Raw genomic sequence first — 22,430 nt, forward strand, 5'->3', positions numbered from 1 at the left:
TAACTTGTAGGGAGGCGTAAACTATCTACAAATAACTAACACCTCACATTCTACAGAAGTTGTTTTATAACGCTTTTAATAAACTATATATTTATCAAAATGTGTGACGCCTGTCAATTGAAAGGAGGAATAATACGCGGGGACGAGTTTAATCCCCCCTTTTTACTCAGAATGGTACAGGCTCAGCAACGGCTTTTTGTCGGATTGTTGTATCCCTAAAGTAGGCTTGTCAGGCATTTACTTCCAGCCTGTTTACAAATTTAAACTCCATCAAACCCAAACAACAATTAGCCATTCTTTGATTTTTCATCTAAGGTAGAGTTAGTAGCTTGTTGGAGGTTTGGATCAACGAATGTTGTAAAAGGAGACGTATGTGTAGGCAGCCTGGGATAATTTGTTACCTGAGGTATTCATCTGAGGGCAATAAAAGCCCTTGTATGAGTGATAAATTTATTTGCATATTGAGTGCAGTGTGCTAGGTGCTAGCAGAAGCTACAGGGTCCTGGTCCTGACTGAGGTCGGTTTGGAGCAGCAGCAGGATGACGCAGTCTCTCCGGTATTATAAAAAAATAAATAAAACCTCTACATGATTAATGATTAAGGTGTTAAGTTATCAGTTTGCAGCTTTGCAACTAACCGCCGGTTACTGAGATGTTTGCTTGATATCGGCCCTGCTGTAATGTCCATCAGGTAAAAGTGATCACCACTTTTTAACCATTTTGTTTTATCATCTTTAATGTCATTCTAGGTGTCCCGGATGAACGACTGAGATCGGCACCCTCAATACTTTCTAACTGTCAGCTGCTGGCAGCACAGACACATCCGGACTCCATGCAAACGGGGGGACGGGGTCTTCCATTTGTTAAAAACAGGAATCCAGAAGGTGATGGTGATGCAAATTGCTGCAACTAGCCCCCGAGAATATAAACATATATTGAGCTGTAGAGGCTAAATTACCTCGTGGATAATAGTAATCTTATGATGCCGTTGGGATCTTCTACCCGAAGGAGCAATTATTTACCTGCAGGTATTCAAAGCTCGTCCGTTGGGAACCCGGTTTAACCCACAGGAATGACCATTTGAAACTTACTGAACCACTTAGAATTTTAAGATTTCTAGGTCACATGTAGCTTACCTCCTTGGTGTTTTGCTCCATGGTGAAGGCACGACAAACTAACTCTGTTGACATAAGGTGGTGACAACTCTATCATTAATGACAAGTGTTTTCATGCTCCCATTCATACATACTTAAGCTCCACATTGCTGGGTATCCTGCTAAAATGACTACAGAGTGGGGTGAAAAATCCTCAGCGGACCTTATGAGTAGGTATGTCTCCAAGGAAATGGGATATGGAGTGCCCAAGGAGGGTTGGCGTATCTGCCTGGCACATGAGTTCAAGGAGAAGAGAAAGCCCTTTCAAGCAAAAGATGTCTCACTGTCCAATGTCTTGGAGCACATTGGTCTTGGAATCAGGTGAGACATGCACTCCACAATTTACAAAACACTACAAAAGCCCATGTCTACAGTTTTCTATGATAAACAAAATCCTCCAACAAATAATTGCCATTGAAAAAAAAAAAAAAAAATCATCACTCCTTCAACAATAGTAATGTCTTTAACACGTTGTACAGTGCACACACCCTAGAGATTGTTTCCTCTAATGACAGCCTGTTTTCAGTTTACACATCCATATGTCCGTGCAACCTGTTATCATTTAACCAATGTGGATGTTTTCCTGTGTAGTACCTGGGCAGGCATTAGCCTATAGTGTCAGATTTCTGCTCCACTTCGTCTCTCCAAGTGCAATCCTGCCTTGAAATGGTCGATGCTGCTATAAGTTATATTTTCCATGCACTCCGATAAAACATTTTACTTGTCCACATCAAGGCAGTTTAATTTGCAGTTAAAATGATACATTTCAGCATTCATCACAGTAAACCATCAAGAAGCATTACAACAGTATTAAACCAGTTTAGCTTTTTGTCTTTTTAAAATGTATTTCATGTGTCTATATTTCCTGTCTCTGCGTACAGATAGAAGAGCACCTTAAACACCTGAAGGGGGGTGAAGGGTTCTTTTGTAGTGTTGTCTGCCATTTTGTTTAGTCTATTCAAGTGCAGATGATAGATAGTTCTTGGTGTTTCTGCCTATGATTTTGCCTCTGTATTTCCATACCAGCAAATTAGACTCAATTCAATTCAAAAAGCGTTGAAAAAATGTTCTGTTGAATCAAAAAGGGTATTTATCAATTTAAAAGACTTCCATTGTTTTCAGAGGAAATTAACAAGTGGTTGACCCGTCTTTTAAAGTGGTACATGAGCTCTGGTCCCAGGTCAAGTTCAAGGTGCCGGTAATTTAATTCTCCAAAACGTTTAAACCGCTCCAGCATTAAAGACTGGAAGATTTGAGGGGATCTATCATTCACAGTCCCACAAACCTAATGTCTGTTTGTAAAGTGAGTACATCTTAAATCTCTGCATCCGAATTGTCACCCTACAGCTATATTTAAAAAAATATATATAAATAAATCTTGCACGGATCTCAACATCTGTTGATCTGATTGCGTTTGTTTTCCCGACAACCTGCTGACTTCCAAGATGCAAAGTGATACATTCTGCAGCTTTAGTGGATTGTTGGGCACATGGCCTGCATCACTTTCTCAGTGTGTCTTTCAGAGTGTGTCTGTGTCAGTCTGGTGCGACAGTCATCATCTGTCCGTCATCAGGCCTGCTCTTTAGTGATTTGGACTCAATGGGTTTCTTATTGATGACCTTTTGACTGAATAACTCAGGCTTTTATATCATTTTATTTCCATCCAAATCACAGCTATTAATGCTGCTACTTTTTCACATCATCTCCCCACGTGACACCTACAGTGCAACGTAAGCTCGTTTATCCTCGATATGACGTGCCATTTCCTTTAGAGCTGCGAGCAAACACACCAGTGAGGCGTGTTGTTTTTGTATTACGTGACTTAGTGCTCCGCTGAAATCCAACAAGTTCCCAGAAAACTGTTTAAACAGTTCACGTTAAACCACAAACCTGCTTCACTTCTTCAATCTGTTGCAATGTTGCTGTAAAACAACCATGCTGCTGACCTTTCCAATTTCTTACCCAAAGTGTGTCTCGGTCTGTGTGATCGCCATGGGAACATTTGTCTATTGCACAGATTAATGTGATAGTCTTTATGCAGTAGGATTAGGTTGTTTGGAGAGTGTTAAGCCCAAGGAGAGCCACAATTTCAGCTCTTCATTATTTGGGGAAGAGGTGGAGCAATGTAGAATTACTAGAATACATAAAAAAATCCACTGTACAAGTTACCACTGTACAGGCAGGAGTACCTTTTTTTTTCTTCTAGAAAAATATATAAAAATACTGTAAATTATTGAGGCTTTTTTCACTTTATACTGTACCCAAACAAGCTAATTGTGGAACAATAAGTTAATGGAGTACTTTATAGTTAATCTTTGAAAGTAAGAGTCATTTAAAATGTGTATCTAACCTACTTCATGGTCATTACAAGTTGCAATTGATTGTTTTTCACCAAAACCTTCCACTGAGCGCCACATCAGTGGACCAATGGTTCAACCTAAATCAGCTGAATGGTAAATGTGTTTGTGATTAGATATCAATTAGGAGGACTGGAAACTTAGATTTAGGTTAGCATACTTGGGGCCCGTTTCAGAAAGCAGGTTTAGTGAAAACTCTGAGTTTGTTTAACCCTAAGATGAGTGATGACTCTAAAAGTGTGCCTCGCTCTGAAACGTTTTTTAAACATTTTTGTAGTGTTCCCTGGACACAAACCAGTGATAGTCATTAAAAAGAATTAAATGATTATAAATTATAATTCTGTTAATGACATGGTGCTGCAACCTCAGAATGGGATTAGTAGTAGCTTACTTTTTCGCCCGCAGGATTGCACCTAAATGAAATTATAGGTGTAATACCATTCCAGTTTTCACCAGTAATATTATAGGTTACCTGTGATTAAATATGAAAGTAATACACTATATTAGAGCTTACGCATTGACTCGAGCAGCAAATCTCTCCCACAACAATTCTCGCTATTTTGCAGCAGCAGCAGCCGTGTTGCTTTTTTTTTTTTAAATGAAATATATATTCAAACTCGCTGTATGTGCGCATGAGTAGTTTGAGTTCCAGAGGAGTAAAGTATGCCGACCGATTTGTTTGTGGTTGTTGCCATGGTGAATCGAAGTATCATGGCTCCATTCACACTGCCTTTTTATTGTGGTGGTGCACGTGCTTAACTCTGAGTCAACCTACTCTGAGTAAATTGAACCAACTCAAATCAGCTGTTCTGGATCCGAAAACTCAGAGTTTCCCATCTCAGGGTAAATCAACTCAGAGTTCAGGGTTAGACTCAGAATTTGTTAAACCTCCTTCCTGAAACGGGCCCCTGGTTACAGTAGATTCATTCCAGCTGAGCCACAGAACAAAAAGATCCTCACAATAATGCAACCTGCCATGGCTTCAAATAACTCGCTTGAGCTGATCCTATTCATCTCCTGAGTGGAGCTGTATCGGCAGACCATTGTTGTTTCTCTGGACTGAGATTTTCCTGTGAAGTTATTGTTTGCAATACAGACAGGCCCTGCATCGGCATGCACAGCAATTGTGCAGTTGCTTTGGATCTTACTCACAACAAGAAGAAAGCCCTTTGATGCTGAAACATTATTTGGTGTGTAAACACGGTCATAATGCTGAGCACAAAGCTACATTTCTCCATGTTTTGACATTTGATGCCGCAGACCGTAGAGGCGTTGAGCCACATTAATATTAGGTTGCTATACCAGAGTTTCTGGCAACCTTAGGTGGGTTCTGGAATGAAAAGAAGAGAGGTTCAAGAAACGGATGTTTTTTCACACCGCAAATGCTAGATTTCTAAAAGTGTTTAGTCAAAATCGATCGAGACAAGATACTTTTTTGATGGGGGGGGGAAAGCCTGCTATACAAGCAAAACAGAAATGGTTGTTGAAGCGGTCATTTATTTTGAAGCTTGTACTCTTTCGTTTCCTCCAGGGTAGGGGTTCTTAAACCGTTTAATGTCATCCCAAATAAATATGCCTTAGACCACAGATGGATGAAGGCCAAAACTAGAGATGCCAGTGGTTCAGTTGTAGCACTGAACTACATATTTTAGACATGCTTGTTGAGCATCTGTAAATGCAGAGGTTTGGGATTTTGCATTGAGCAAATAACAGGAAATTGCAGCACCTGCAAAGTAAATGCTTAGTCATTGTTGTTCACCAACCTGTCAGCTTGCTGCAGATATATTAAGCAATGGAACAGAAAGCGTGTTTATTGCATCCTGACCTTTCAAGGACCACTCAAAATCCAGGAGCTAAACGTTATAATGATGCAGGCTAAATGCAGTGAGGGGCATCATTAGCACTACAGCCTGTTTTGTGCTGAGCTAATGGCTTACCTACTGAAATACAACTCTTCAACTCGGCAGTAGCTTTCTACTTTATTCGGCACACGAGCGGAAAGTGTACCACGTATAAGATCTGAGCTCGGAGCATACACGGATGAATGAGTCGCGTTAACTGCGATATTCTAAGCCTGGGGCTGCGGTTTGAAACCTTTGTAACATAGCCTTATTAATATTTTACTCCACAACCCTGGTGTGATAGCGAGTGCTGCACCTAGACACCCATCCATGCACACATACTCTCACTGCGAACAAGACTCACATAAAGTAGAGCTGCCACTTTGACCCCATTCCCCTTATCTTACAAGTGCTTCCTTCATGAAGTTGCACAATTCCTTCTTTTCTCTCTGCCTCTGTGTGTTTGTGTGCTAAAGGCTTGGAAACGGCTGTGGCTGCTTTTTAAATAAGCAAGGAGAAAACTCATGTTAACCAATTGTTCACATGCTTGTGATGGTTACTTATAAACTAATTTGATAATGAAGAACGTCCCTATTCGTAACCCTTTAACACATGACTGTAGTTAGGATGCAAGTATTACCACTGACTGTCTGAGAATTTGTTGATGCCCTCGCTGGTTTTCTGGCATCTTTATTTACTTTCTCATTTGCATCCTTCCACTTGCGATTTTAAGGTAATCTGTGTACTGTAACTGTATATGTGTTCATCCAGGTATCTAAAGTGGTGGTACAAGAAGACCCAGGTGGAAAAGAAAGCTCCATTTATTGATATGTTTCGTGCCCAACCCTTGCGTCAAATATATGGTGAGTTCAGATCTATCTTACAACAGAGTGAGAGTTATATGCTGAATGGTTGAATTTTAGACCGACAGGTGGTCCAACATCTAAGGTTTTATCAACATATTTCAGTTTTGTGGACTACCAGTATAATTCTGATTATCAATTTTGTGTGATCTTGGACCAAAACCAATTTTGACCCTTCAAATTTGACCAGTTAAGGTCTTAAAAGCAATTGTAATTGTGACTGAATCCAAGTTGACACCGTACTCTAATCTGCAGGTGCTCCACTTGGCGGTATTGGAGGAGGCACCATCACGAGAGGTTGGAAGGGGGAATTCTGCAGATGGCAACTAAACCCCGGGATGTACCACTACAAAACTGTCACAGCAAACCAGGTATGTAGGATCTCAAATAGATAAAAACTCACGTGATGCTCATGCATACTAAATCATAAAGAATAACTAAAGGATATTTATCTGGCTGTATATATATTTTGGTTCATGGACAATGGCTCCCTGACTTATTTGAATCTTAGCAATCAAAGTCCAGCAGCCTGTTAAGTCAAGGTTTATAAGAAGTCGCGTATATCTAGACGGGGTGGTTTTAACTTAACAGGCTGCTGGACTATAGATAGATGGATAGATGGATAGATGGATAGATAGATAGATGGATAGATAGAAAGGAAGGAAGGAAGGAAGGAAGGAAGGAAGGACAGCTCCTATCCAGTACCAGCCAAATGCTGAAGAGAGAACAGCTGAAGAGAGAACATTTAAACGGTTCCCAACTAAATGCCACATGAACATATGTCCAATACGGCAACATTGGATTGTAATGCTTAGACAATTTTCAGTTACATACAATAATACTAATTCAGGCATTGGTGTAGAGGCGACAGATTATTTACCTACAGCAGTCTCTGTAGACTATAATGCAATGCATGGTGTGTTTTGAGGAATGGGTGCGACTCTTTTTTTTGTCCCTGGATAAACTCGCTCTATTGCTATTACTTTCATTTCCACTACAGCGGTCTCCACCTGAATGTAGAACCAATAGCTGGATGCACATTTAAGTTTAGATATGTCCCCAGAGGGTTGTCAGAGGGCATTCTGGGAAATGTAGGAAGATAAGGCTGCCTTCACACTCGCTGCATAGGTCATCGGACGGTTTTGAATTGGGGTAGTGCGTTTAGGCTGTGGCGGTGGGGGTGGGGCTGAAGAAAATGTAAAAAAAGTTGAGAATTGACGAATGAATGAATTCACATTTATTTTCTTTTTCTTAGTTCACAGTGTGTTTGCGACGTGGTGGGCAAACAGTTTACCAGCAGGTGCTATCTGTAGAGCGTCCTCCCACACTACAAGGCTGGAACTGGGGCTACTGCGGAGAGTATGCTTTCTATCACGCCTTGTACCCCCGCGCCTGGACCGTCTACCACCTGCCAGGACAGAATGTCACCTTAACCTGCAGACAGATTTCCCCAGTCATCCCCCATGACTACCAGGTAACAGAGGCATCCCTGGATTTCATACAGTCCAATAGAGTTATGATACTTTTGTTGCAATAGTCATTAAACATTTTTAATATTGTGGATTTAAGAAAATACAACAAGGACTTAAGTTTTTGAAAATGGATAGATTCCAAATTCAACCATCACATCTTGGCCATTAAGACTAAAATTAGACCGATATTACCTTACAGCAGTCAGCAGCAGAATATGTTGGCCGGTAAGTAACAAGAAATTGCAGCAAAGAAATGCCAAACTAGTTTTGAGGAAAAAAAAAGTGTCACCATTACATGGCAAGGGGATTTTTTTTCCAACTGTCAAATATCTAGTTCATTAGCTTGGTCACAATACTTGTGTGTGACCAATACCAGTGTTTATATTTTATGTTTTAAAAAAAGATAACTATCGACTATATCTTATTATCAGTATTGGCCTAACAAATCCAGTATCAAATATAACTAAGAGACTTGAATGTCTTACTCCTAAGAAGTCCAATTTGAATTTGCACAAACAATAAATAGTATAGTTGCTGAAAAGCACACAAGCTTGTCAAAATAAATGTGGGCTAATGATTGACTTACTCTACATTACAGCTTGTTTAAGCCAAGCAGTCAGATGGTTAAGATATGTCCTAATTACAGAATACTGATAACTCATGACTAAAAAGAGCATCCACAAAAAGACAAAAAATGTTAGGATCAATGTCATATTTTTGATTGTTTTAAGCCTTTTTTCCTTCTTAAGGATCATTATTGATCCTTGCTCATGTTGAAAAAATATTAATTACTAAAAAATACTTTTAGTTTTTTTAGTTTTTATTGCCAGGTTCAAACGGTGTATGTATGTTGACATGCTGGTTCTACAAACGTTTTCTACAAATTCCACCATGTATATCTCCCTTCTCTCAGGACTCTAGTCTCCCAGTGGCAGTATTTGTGTGGGACATAGAGAACAAGAATGACTTCGTTCTGGATGTCTCCATCATGTTCACTATGGTCAATGGGTCGGGACACAAGGACGACAAGAGTGGGGGACACTGGAATGAACCATTCCACCTGGAGAAGGAGGGGGAGGCGGTGTCTGGGGTCTTGCTACATCACTGCCCTGCAGTGAACCCTTACACTCTGTGCATCGCAGCCAGAGAACAGGTTTGATTTACAAGCTTATGATTTTTAGCAGCTTCAAGGTTTTTTGTAAAATGTTGTACTGTAGGTACAGTAGCTGCACAAACAATTATCAGGGAACAACCAGGATTTGCAACAATAGTCTCTGTTATGTGGAAGTGGAATTATAATAATCAACTGGTTTTGAAATCTGTGGTGTTAGTGAGCATTAGGTTTTAGATTTACTGTGTGTGTGTGTGTGTGTGTGTGTGTGTGTGTGTGTGTGTGTGTGTGTGTGTGTGTGTGTGTGTGTGTGTGTGTGTGTGTGTGTGTGTGTGTGTGTGTGTGTGTGTGTGTGTGTTTGTGTGTGTGTTCGTGTGTGTGTTCATTTTAATAGCCCGACAGGGAGGTCAGTCACCAGACAGCGTTCAGTCCAAAGGGAACCTGCAGCGGCTTGTGGAGTGACCTCATCACTGACGGACGGCTGGACTCTCCTACAGGTGTGAAGGGATGAGACAGATTCATAATAAAACAGATGTCTGAATTTGTTTCCTCAACATGAAGCAGAAACATGGAAAAAAAAAAAGTGGAAAGTAGAATGAAAGAAACTGATACATAGTAAAACACCCACAATAGCAATCCATCACTTGAGCATTAAACATTGTGAGCAGATATGACAAAACGTAAAATAGTAATTGGTGTAACTCTTTTCAAAATGATAGTTCAATAAATAACCGCAAGTACATAATCTCTGAGTTTTTGTGCAAAAAACAGCGATATTTTATTGTAATTTTATATTAATAAATAAGTGGTGACTAAAGAGCAAGAGCTAAACCACTCCATTTCTTTAAAGTAAAAAGGAGGTTGTTTACCAATTTTGTGATATTTTCTCTATATGTCATTATTTTTAATACTGTTCTGTAGTGATATATATATCTATCTATCTATCTATCTATCTATCTATCTATCTATATCTATCTATCTATATCTATCTATATCTATCTATATCTATTTATATCTATCTATATCTATCTATATCTATCTATATCTATTTATCTATCTATATCTTATCTATCTATCTATCTATTATTATATCTATCTATATCTCTATCTATATCTCATTTTATATATAGATATATATATATATATATTTGATATATATAGATATATAATATATATAATATAATATATATAAAATATATATATATATGATTAATATATTATAGTATTATATATGATATATATATCATAGATATATATATATATATAATATAATATATATAATATATATATAATATATATATATATATATAATATAATATAATATATATATATATATATATATATATATATATATATATATATATATATATATAATATAATATATATATATATATTTATATATATATATATGCAGCATAGTAGTAGTAGTTGGAGCGTGATGGAGATGCAGGTTGACGCAATATAACCTCCCTCTCTCACCTGGATTAGGCACATACGGAAGGTGGTTTAAAGAGAGGGAACACATCAGGTACATCAAACCCACAGAAAACGCACATACTGTGAGGTGCTTTGCTGAAATGTAAAATCTGGGGTTTGTCATAGCTACAGATATCTTTCCTCCTGTTTTTCTATTACATGTGTTGCTTTTAACTGAAAAAAGATCAGACTAGTGTTTCTTGTTAACTTTCTTTGCTGTGGTTGTTTGGTTTGGGTCACTTTCAGTGCTGGGTACAGTGTCTAGCGTTAACAAAGCTATTGGCTGTCCAATATACTTTCAACACTGTGTACTATTTCAAAGCCTCAGGCCCAACTGACACACCTTTGACCTCTATATGGAATATTATGTAATGCAAGGCAAAAGTTAGACCTTCTAAGATACAAGACTTTAAAATTTTTAATCAAAATACAATGTTTTCTGCTTTTTGTATTAGCATTTTTTGAACATGCAGTGTCTCCAACATTAGCGTTTGGATTTTCTGTGTCCAGGAGATACACGCGTTACTTTGGGACCAAAGGGGACGCGTCCCCCTCACTCAGTCACTACGCCCTAACACACTACACACAGTGGGAGAAGAGCATTGAGGAGTGGCAAAGACCCATACTGCAGGACAGGTAGTCTGTAGGTTACGTGATAAATAAACACTAGTTTATCAAACACGATGATAAATTACAATGACCTCAATACCAATCAATAGTTTTCCATCTATGAATGCTTAGAATGTGTTTATCCTCTCACCTTGGCTTGTGTTGCAGTTCTCTCCCCTCCTGGTATAAGTCAGCGCTGTTTAATGAGTTGTACTTTGTGGTGGATGGAGGGACCGTGTGGACAGAGCTACCAGAGGACGCTGATGTCAGTGGTGGGGTGCGCAGCGAGGACGGGGGTCTGCCAGCTCAACCTCCTGTTATCAAGGAGTTTGGCCGTTTTGCCTACCTAGAAGGTAAGTGCCAAAGAAACGTGTTAGTCCACAAGACTAGACACGTAGTTTAGGGCTCAAATAATGAATCGATTAGTTTGTGGACAAAAGAAATTCCTCCGCAACTAAGCAAATAATTGAACATTCCCTGGTTCCAACTTCTTTAATGTGAGGATTTTGTGCATTTCTGTTAGGGGTGGTACAGTTCATGAAAAAACATCGGTCCGCTTGTCTCAGTTCGGAGCGTGTGTGTACCGCACGGTTCGACGCTTGCGCAATGTAGCCTCGTGCCTGTCAGCTGCCCGTATGTGACCTCAGACAGTGGGTTTCCTTTTCGTGCGAAATAAGAGGTGTGGATGAGTTACCAACAAAACGTACAGCGAAAGACCGTGCAAAACATTTCAGACCGTCCCGCCAACCTGTATACAGTTTCACATCAATGTACGCTGTAACGTTTTTTCACTCTAAAGTTGCTGAAGAGGCTGCTGTTTCAATCCTGTCGGGTCTTTGCAGCGGGCGGGGCTGCTCAGTTCACCCTGTGACTGACACACACACACACACACACACACACACACACACACACACACACACACACACACACACACACACACACACACACACACACACACACACACACACACACACACACACACACACACACACACACACACACACACACACACACACACACACACACACACACACACACACACACACACACGGTGGATGCAGGAAAAAACAGAGATGAGACGTACAGGAGGACCTGACAGCTACACTCGTTATTGTAAGTGCAATGATAAGTTAAAGTCCAATAAGTACTTTATCAAACCGTATGAATGTGTGTCCCAGGCCAGGATAGGAAATTAACTAACAACGTAAACTGTTTTTATGTTTAACGTATTCTGACTTATTCAAAAGACGGAGCTTTAAGAGTTCCCCTCTTTTTCTTTTAAAGGATCCAATTTTTGTAAGAGCTACTCTGAAGTTTGCAAGTTTGATAAATGCAAGTTATTTCAATTGATATTCTGTAATATTTCAATCTTCATGTGCTAAAAAGGCACATAAGCTCCTGTAGATGGCAATACACATTCTCCTTTTTTTGCCAAATAAATGAAAAGCTTGTTGAAATCATCAGTCTTCCCTCTTGCTGTATCAAAATCTCACCTAGCTTTCCTCAGAGATGGTCCCAATAATGTGCTTAAATTAAAGTCAAATTCAGTTTGTGCATGATTACATGATATAACTATATCATTATTTAATACTGTATCCAACATTGTGGATAATTAAGCTATATATGTATGTATGTATGTATGTATGTATGTATGTATGTATGTATGTATGTGCTGAAGTATATTTCTGGAGCGTTAAAGATAACGAAAGATATTAAAGATATTAAAGAAAAAATAACAAGAACCGTACAGAACCGAAAACCGTGATACGAACCGAACCGTAGGTTTTGTGAACCGTACCACCCCTAATTTCTGTTTTATATAATTGTAAAAGCTGGGTTTTGGACTGTTGGTCAAACAAAACGAGATTTAAAGACATTACCTTAAACTCTGGGGAATTATATAATCGGGATTTTTCACTACTTTGACATTTTATACACAAAACTATTTCATAAGTTGCAGCCCTACTGCAGTTTGTTAATCAAGGTCTAGAAACTGTTAACGTAAATCACATTGTAGGCTTTCATTGATTGCAGTTCACAACTAAATATTAATGTGTTAATTAAATATGTGACCAACATTACTATGTTATTGTGGTTTCCCAGGTCAGGAGTACAGAATGTACAACACATACGATGTGCACTTCTACGCCTCCTTTGCACTTATCATGCTGTGGCCCAAACTTGCCTTGAGTGTGCAATACGATATTGGTGAGTGAAGTGCTGTTATCTTAAAAGTGATGGTTCGGAGTAATTTCACCCTAGGGTCCTTTGCACCACGACCTCGAGCCAAACACCCCCCCCATAAGCTTTTTTTCACCTGGGTCAAACATTGGGCGAGTTAGCGTTATCAGCTGAATAGCTTAGTGCAGGGGCTAATGGATCCAAGAATGTATCTTGTACATTACCCCACTAATAATGCCCGAAATGATACTAAACGTCTACAGTAGTACAAATAGGTTATGTACTCATAAAACGATGGATTGGAAAGTTTCTAAGTACACTAGGAGTTTATTTAAATAAGACTTGCCTGCTGCCTTCTGCTCTCTGCTGCTGCTGCCGGCAGTAAGACGAGTGCTTAGGGCCGTCTACAAATTACAACACCGAAAAGAGATACAACAAAAATATTTATTAATTTAACTTTATTTTTTAAAAGTGCTGTAGTACAACTAGCAGGAGACAAGATATAATTGAGGTACGTTTGGAGACACTACCTTATTTAATCATTAAATTAATAAATATTTTTATTATACTTTTATTATACTCTCCCAATGTTAGACCCAGGTGAAATAAGCTTCTGGGGGGTTGTTTGGCTCGAGGTCGTAGTGCAAAGGACCCTAAGGTGAAATTACTCTGAACCATCACTTTAATGTTGTATCAATTATCTAAGCATGTGTATTTGATAAAGAGCAATACCAGGGCAAGGGTTTATTTAGGGGCATTAATCTCTTCTCAGCTGGCAGTGTGGTTCAGCAGGACCCCACAGAGAGGCTCCATCTGATGAGTGGGCGGTATTCTCCTGTCAAGGCCAAAAACGTGGTTCCTCACGACATAGGAGACCCAGGTAGGAGAAAGACAATCTCATTAACTACAGGGATAACTCAATGTTTTATTTTCATGGGTTTCAGTGCATTTCTGTAGCCTGGTTGACACCAGACTCTGGGGAAGGTTAATTCACAGCTCATTTCCAAAGGGGCGTCCCCAACGGACGCCGCTCAAATGCCTCTGGATAGTCCTTCAACCAATCAGACCAACAATCCGGGTGACGTAGCGGCGACAGCGGCATCAACGGGTTGCTGCGCTTCGGTAGCCGTCATGTTGAATGTAAACAAAAAGCTGCTTGCCGTCGCTGCGCAATCGTCATCGTGTAAAGCCCGCCTCAACGGTTGTGACTGGTGCCTCGATTTGGAAAAATTGGAAATGGGCTTGAATGGGCTCTTCGCCAGACCGACTTGCAGAGCAAATCTCAATTTGCCGGAAGTTCGTCAGGGTTTTCCCAGGCTAGCATTTCTGTGCTGTGCTGACATTTTAAACTGGCTTAAAACTGGCATTTTTACCGGGCAAGTTTTTACCGTCCTGAATTGTCTCTCAGTACTGAACATGATGACTCTGTCCCTAGATGATGAGCCATGGCAGAGGGTAAATGCCTACCTCATCCATGACACTGCAGACTGGAAGGACCTGAACCTGAAGTTTGTCCTGCAGGTCTACAGGGACTTTCATCTCACACAGGACAATCAGTACCTGCAGGACATGTGGCCCGTCTGCCAGGTATAACTGATCCATATAGTCTGCTTTAGGGCTGAACGATTTGGACGAAAATTCCTGCCAGATATTGCGATTATGATTCGATTTGCAATGTGTTATTTGTTTTTATTTTTTTTTAGCTACGTCTTGCCCCTTCTATGATGTTAAATAAAGTAATTCAAAATAAATGAAACTGAATATGTAACATTATTCCAGCATTTATTGTATGAAAAAACGGTAAATATAATAATGAAAAGAGGAATAAAAAAAAATGTTAAATCAAATGTGACCCCAAACATTCAACTAAATATTTCACAATCGATCGTCTTCACAATTAGCTAATCGCATTCTTTCAAATCTCAGTTTTGATTTGAAAATGATTAATTGTTAAGCCCTAGTCTGCATTTCAGACTAGGGACTGTAGTGGTAACACAAAACACGAGTATACTGGATTATGTGGTACTTGCTCAGATTTTCCTTGTTGTGGTTGTTCTGCTAGGCGGTAATGGAGTCAGAGATGAAGTTCGACCTGGATGGAGATGGCCTGATAGAGAACTCTGGATATGCTGACCAGACCTATGACGGTTGGACGGTGACTGGACCAAGGTGAGAGGATGAAAAAACATGGTTGCCCTGAAATAAACACTATCAGTAGAGATTAGGTTGCAGAAATGTCTAGGTGAGCAAAAGAGAGTATCCCTTGTTCTGAGTACACAGGACTCTCCCCCTTTGGTTCTCTTATATCCCAGTGAATCTTAGTGCTCTTTGATAATACCCAGTCACTATTTGCACACAGTCCACACCTAATACCATTAAAATATTCAAATTCTATTAACAAATTAGTAACCTTGAAACTGCTTAGCTCCCAAAAATGTAACCCCTATTAAAATCTATTTTAATTAATTTAGCACTCCTCATAGAAAAACTACTGAATGATAATTGCATAAATGCAATAAATTCATAAAACTTTAATTTAGGGTTGTGCAATTAATGGCAATTTTAAATCGCCATTACGATTTTGGCTCCTAATCACAAACGCAGAATAATCAAGATTTTTGTTGTTGTTGCACATTACGTTTTGCAAGTAAACTCTTATTTTGTCTTGTGTTCTGAATGAGTGGGGGAAAAAAAGTTAAAACAGGAAAAGTATGTAGGGAAATTTCACAGTTCTAGGTGTTTTTATGGTTGACTCTTCACTGTTTTTTTAAGTTCAATAATTGCAACATCTTTCCAAAAGACAACGAGTAATTGTGTTAATCACGATTCAATATTGACCAAAAATAATGGTGATTATGATTTTTATTTTTTCATAATCGAGCAGCCCTACCTTAAGTCTGAATTGGATAGCAGGGGGAAGGGAGAGGGAGAAGGAAAAGGAAAAAAGCATGACTCCTGACAAAGAAGGAAAAAATGAGTTGTGCATAGCTGCAGTGCTTCTCTAACTGTGACCTGAGGGCCAAGGTTGAGTTCAGTACTAAGCTTGAAATGTTTCCATGAAGTCAATCCTTCAGTGTTTTACATGATTACAGCAAGGTTACATTTGACTCAAATTCCACACTCTGTTTTTACGTGAGAGAAGTCCCATTAATAAACCTATTTTCTCTGGTGTGGTTTTGTGTTCTACAGTGCGTACTGTGGTGGGCTGTGGTTAGCGTCCCTGTGTGTGATGTGTAAAATGGCCAAACTGGTGGACAATGAAGAGACATACCAACGTTATAGAGACATCTTGGACAGGGGCAGTGCTGCTTTTGACAAACTGCTGTGGAACGGTAAGTAAATGCCTATAAAATATTTATATGAAAAGGGTTCACTCAGTTGCATTTAGTGCATATTTAAAAACCTACAAATTGTGTATTTTGATAAAATCTTGTGAAAAGCTAAATAGTGAGAGGCATGACAAACTAATTTGCTTATTCCCACATACTGTTACACACATCAATGATAAAAAATAAATTGGCTTGAGATGTAAACTGCCTTTCCTTTACTTTCTATTTCCCTTTCATGTCAGGCAAGTACTACAACTATGACAGCAGTGGGAGAGACCTTTCTAATAGTGTCATGTCTGACCAGTGTGCTGGCCACTGGTTCCTGAGAGCATCCGGGCTGGGAGAGGGAGACTACCAGGCAAGTTAAAACACAAGCTCCACCTTTTTAAACTGTAGGCATTAAGCCCTGCTTTTAGTAGAGGAGCTGTTTAGCCCTTCCAAAGCAATACAAGATGACATGGAGTACGTCCCATAGCACTTAAATTGCATCCCTGACTCCTCCACTTGCCTCCCTTCCTCGCATCTTAGTCCCTCCCACCGAGGAGGCCCGGGAGAGATGCAAGGAAATCATTGGAGGAGAGGGACAACAAGCAAATGTGTTTTAGAGGGATGGGACGTCCTTTCCTCTGAAGCGTTGTGTGAATTTGTCAGCTGTTTGGGCGGAGTTAGCAACTCCTTCAGCTGCACGGCTTCAGGGAAGGCTGCTGTTGTGTATCCTCGGATATAGCTCCTCGATGATCCCTCCTCGATGCTCACTCCTCGGTGCAGAAAAAGATCTTAGAGACGGCCTTCACCAAAGAGGAACTGTAAAACTTCCGGTTCAGCCGAGGACCGAGGAGCTATCAAATAAGGGTGATGAGATCCAGCCTTGGAATCCTCTAAGTAGATGTAACTTGACTGAAGGTAGAAGATGAAGGATAATGTGCTTTAACCAGACCTGATGCAGGAGAATAGAGTTGCAGGAGAAGAAAACTTAACTTGTGTAGGTCCAATCAAGGGGGTAAGCTTCACTTCAGAACTCAAACCTCCTATGGCGCCATTTTGATGCTACCAAACGATCTCCCTACGTTAGCATTCCATTGACTGGCATTCATTTTGATGTCACTTTGACAGCAAATAATTTTACATCTGAAGCGTTTAAAGACTATTTGTCCATTGTTTATTTCTAAAGAAACATGACGATGTATAAAAGGCTCCATTACTTTGTATCTCACATTATGGCTCCATAGCAGATTGTGTCATAACCACGCGACTTACTGTCGCATATTAGAGGAATCATCCTATAGTACAGGAGAAGCTCACAGACAGTTTCAACTCACATTAGCTGTTGAAGTTTAATTACTTATGTTAACTAGCATTTTAGTTAGCAATAATTAGCCTGTGCCTATATTATCTCCTTACATATACCTACGCTCTCCATCTCTGTAAGATTGGGAATGATTGAGATTTCTCTTGGCACAGCTACCAGAAGACTTCACACTTTCAGACAGGTTGCTCACGTCACATCTACGTCGTCTCTCTCAGTTGGAGGCTGCGCAGTAACGCTCAGCGCTCACCGGAATAGTGCTTCTAATATCCTTCATTGGTCTCCGTCCAGAGCAACGGGATCTGTTGGTCCAGTTTATATACGGTCTATGGGTCCAACAAAGACGAGGAAGTCCACAGGCACATCCGAGCAGGTCACAGGGATCAGCACACTCCCAGCAGCACATTGTTGCTGAGGGATTTCCAGGAAATCCAGCCAGTTCTTGGAAAAACTGCCACTCTGTTTACTTCTATATATGTCACTGTTTTTCTTTTTTGAGCAAAGACATCCAAATACTGGATTCAACTTTCAGTTATCTCCTCCTTTAGCTACTCTCACTCCTCTTTCTGTTCTCCTCCATGCTGTCTGTTAGTTTTCCCCTCACTTTCTCCACCTTCCTTTCAAGGTTGAAAAGGGCTATTCTGTACTTTTTTCTTTCCCCCTTTCTACTTTTATACATGCATAGTAGCAAAATAGCTTTTTGAAATTTGTTTGAATGTTATAAATATGTCTAACTGCACACAGTAAATTGTTTTTTGTTTTAATGTTCATGACCTAACATCTCTTGCTTTCCCTATTAAGCTGCAAATTATACATCAATAACATCATGTTTTCACATTAAGACATGCATCAAAGCTTTGTGGTTTCAGCATCATTTCCTTTCTCCCACCAGGCTTTTCCAAAAGAAAAAATTCAGAGTGCACTAAAATCTGTCTTTGACTTGAATGTAATGAGCTTCGCTGGAGGCCAGATGGGGGCAGTTAACGGCATGCGTCCTGAGGGAGTGCCCGACCGCTCCAGTGTCCAGTCAGATGAGGTCTGGATTGGAGTAGTGTATGGACTGGCAGCCACTATGATCCATGAGGTGTGTGTGTTTTAGTATCTACACTGTACCACAATAAAGTATATATTGAAACTGATATTGAAATATTGAAAATCCCAAGTAATTTATCATTCAAAGGCCTACATTCTTAAGTTTTCAATGGTTAAGTCTTAATATATTGTTAATCATAAAAAATCTTAATATACTGTATATTAATCTAAAATGATGTTCTGTTAACTATGACTCCAGCTTCATATTAAAGGGACAGATATAATAGCGGTATTCAATCTTCTCACCTAACTCTTGTGAAGAAAGCAAATGAGCCTATTTCCCAAAAATATATAACTTTCTTTAAGTTTCCACATATGTTTTGTTTAGGGACACTGCCCTAGAAGTAATAATAATTAATTACATTTATATAGCGCTTTGTCATAAACACCCAATAGTGCTTCAGGGTAGGGGGACTACTCTCTACCACCTGGGTGATGCACCACACATCAGCTCGGTAGAGAGGGAGGGGAACGGAGGACCCGTAGAAAACATGCAAACTCCACAAAGAAATGCCCAGAGGCCTGTACTACAAAGCAAGATTTGGCATTAACAAGGTAACTTCAGGTTCAACCCAGGGTTTTCTGTATCACGATGGTGGATCAATTGTTACCGGGTTAAATCGCCATGGTAACTTATGCTGAAAACCTAACCTGGTCGGTAGCAGGTTATGTTGGAGATTAGAGATCAACCGGTGTAAAAGCACCGCCTACTGACCAATCAATACATGATTGATAACGGTGTCACCGTTCTTAGATTAGGTGGAGCTCAGTGCGCGGAGAGAGAGAGAGAGACAGAGAGAAAGGTGCGCTCAGAAAAGCATTTAGAGACCGACAACCCCATTAACATTCCCTGATGGGTATTTTTATGAAAGATATAGATTTTCAGCAGAGGGAATTATGTATAGGCTATCCCCCAATTTCCACCATCTGCGTAACGGCGGCGGAGTCATTAGGTTTCCATTAAAGTCGATGTGTGTATTTCCACTGACTGCAGAACGGCTGCGTTCCGACTCCGGCACAGCTCAGGCGATCCGCAGCATTACGCAGAGCTTCTATTTTTGCCGGACACCGGAGAGCTCCGCAGCAATTCAGCACACGGCAGATAGTGCAGGACAGGAAGTCGAGCACAGAAACAAAATAAACATCCGGTTAATTTTCAAAATAAAATACAGCGTGCCGCAACAAATCCGGACCTTGTGGGTATTGACGGACGGCGGAGCATGCAGCTGACGCGCAGCGGAGCCGGTCCGCAGACGTTCTTTATTCAGTGGAAATCTGGAGTATTTGTTGCGTTCTCAAGCCGTGCGTTTCCAATGTGCACATCTATTTGAATTATGTTTTTATATTTTTATTTGCCCTCACAATCTCATACCACTGTCAGGGTTACAACTGAAATAATAGGCTAAAGCAATGACCGTTTATGGAAAGCACAAGTATAATTATGGTCAGATCTTGTGCTTGACTCATGGGGAAGTGATATTAAGAGTTGTGATTTAGGCCGGTTACACACTGCGTGGCGTGAGCGTGGCGTTTCTGTTGCGTGTCAGCTGCATGGATTTTTCTGTCTTTACACACCAGAAATGTGTCTGACGCAGTGCTGCTGCTGCTAGCCTTGTCTGGACACGTATGTTTCCCATTAATAAAATGAAATCCCATGTTAAACATTTATATCAAAACCTAGAGACTTTCAAACATCAACATGTCATTTATTAACATGTATTCGTGTCTAAACGACAAACCTCTTTTCCTATTCTATTTTGCCTGGACACGCTTCCAAAACGCTTGCGTGTCGCGTGAAAAATCGGCGTCTGTTCTATTTCTAGCAGGCACGCGGTTTCGCTGAGACGCACGTGTCACGCAGGCAGTGTGTAAGCTCTAACCTGTTAACATGGGAGCCGAAATGTAAACGGACACGCCACGCAGCTGACATGCTCACGCCACGCATCCAGTGTGTAACCGGCCTTACGCATAAACAGCGTTGGCTATTTTTTTTTTGCCAGCTTTCCTTCCTGTTTTAGGAAGCAGCAACTGTATTGCGTTTTGCCTGTAAAACCACGTCTGTGTTCATATTTATGTAGAATTATAGTTTGCTCTTCTTATTTAAAATATGCAGCTCTGGTAGCTGTTTGAGATTGGTCGTGCTGTGCAAACACCGCTGCTTTTATGTGAACGCCCGCGTCGCTGGATTGGGAAACCCTGGGTTGATTGAACCACCGTCGTGACACAGGTTATGCGGGAGCGCGGTTGTTAGGTTAGGTGAAGCCTGGTAACTGAAATAAATCCAGGGCATGTTTATCTTGCTTCATAGTACAGGCCTCGGGACGACCAGGGTTCAAACCAGGTACCTTCTTGCTTTGAGGCCACAGTGCTGCAAGTAGAAGTAACTTGATGTTTGCCTGGCTGGTTGCATTGACTGCGTGGCATTAACTGAAATGCTGCCTCACACCTCTGCGGCTGTCTTTTTTTTCTCAGGGCATGCTGGAAGAGGGTATGCGCACGGCGGAGGGTTGCTACCGAACTGTGTGGGAGAGGCTGGGCATGGCCTTCCAGACTCCTGAAGCCTACTGTGAGAAGAGCATCTATCGCTCTCTGGCGTACATGAGGCCTCTGAGCGTCTGGGCCATGCAGCTAGCCCTGAACACCTCGCAGAAGGATCGGACCACATCAGCTCAAACTGGAGCCACAGACGGGGAGCAGGGACGGGATTTGAGAGTAAATCAGAGCTAGGACCTGAGCCATTAGACTGGTGAGATTGGAGAGGTACAGTGAGTTCCTCTGAAAACGACTTCCAAACTCTCCTGCAGCCACCACCCTCATCTGCACGCCGCCGCCTCCCCCCCCCCCGCTGCTCTGTTTGACACACCTTCAATTTAATGCTCTACAGTTTATTTTGCTTCAAATGTTTGAGACTCAATGTCAGAACTGCGATTGTTTCTGCTTGACAAAGTCAGTAGTAACTGTAGATTATGGTATTATGGTGAGGAGTTTAACTTTTTTTTCAAGAGACTGCAAGTTTTTTATTTATTTATTTTTTTTAGTCGTGCGGTGTTGGGTGGTAGCCAGGCTAATGTCAAAATTAGAGCCAGTCTGTATTGATAATAAAAATTTACCTTGTGTTTCTGCAACATATTGTCTGTTTGCACGCACACACATGCAAGCACTACATTTCACAATCCTCAATAATGTTAGCATATTTTGGATAAGTTTATATGCTAAATATTTGAGGGCTGTGTTAGTATACCACTCACATGTAGTCATTGTCTTTTTAATAGCATTTGGTGCCTTGTTGCATGTTGGCCATATCTACAGTATATTAATATAGTGGCAACATTTGCAATGTTTTTCAAAATCAATAACTCATGACAATCATGCTAAATAAATTACTGAATGAGATTCAACAGCAGGTTCATTGTGTTAATCAAAACATATATGAATTTTTTTTATTTTTTATTTTTTCAAGCTGCTTGAGGTGATGAATGTCAAATCTATTCAAAGACCTTTGTGTTTTATTATTTAAGTCTCCAAGATTGATAAAATTAAATTCAAATATTTTTTTCAACAAGCTACTGGGACATCAGAGTTTATTGAAGTTAAAGTTACTCAAGATACAGACAGGTGACAAATTAAAGGAAAAACTGAA

The 22,430-nt window shown here is 40.2% G+C and overlaps 1 protein-coding gene across 1 annotated transcript; it reads left to right on the forward strand.

Annotated features, from left to right (window-relative positions):
- The first annotated feature begins 267 nt into the window (after window positions 1–267).
- Window positions 268–22,188, forward strand: gba2 (glucosidase, beta (bile acid) 2). The gene is given in 19 exon segments (XM_039822744.1): window positions 268–556; window positions 749–1,474; window positions 6,123–6,214; window positions 6,470–6,585; window positions 7,470–7,688; window positions 8,600–8,839; window positions 9,192–9,387; window positions 9,463–9,477; window positions 10,286–10,325; window positions 10,784–10,909; window positions 11,051–11,235; window positions 12,986–13,090; window positions 13,836–13,943; window positions 14,499–14,650; window positions 15,126–15,232; window positions 16,253–16,395; window positions 16,635–16,750; window positions 18,591–18,782; window positions 21,263–22,188. Coding segments are annotated over 18 exon segments (2,601 nt in total). The 5' UTR covers window positions 268–556; window positions 749–1,280; the 3' UTR covers window positions 21,518–22,188.
- Window positions 22,189–22,430: the final 242 nt, after the last annotated feature.

The sequence above is a fragment of the Perca fluviatilis genome, chromosome 14 (assembly GCF_010015445.1).
Source record: "Perca fluviatilis chromosome 14, GENO_Pfluv_1.0, whole genome shotgun sequence".
NCBI classification, from domain to species: domain Eukaryota; kingdom Metazoa; phylum Chordata; class Actinopteri; order Perciformes; family Percidae; genus Perca; species Perca fluviatilis.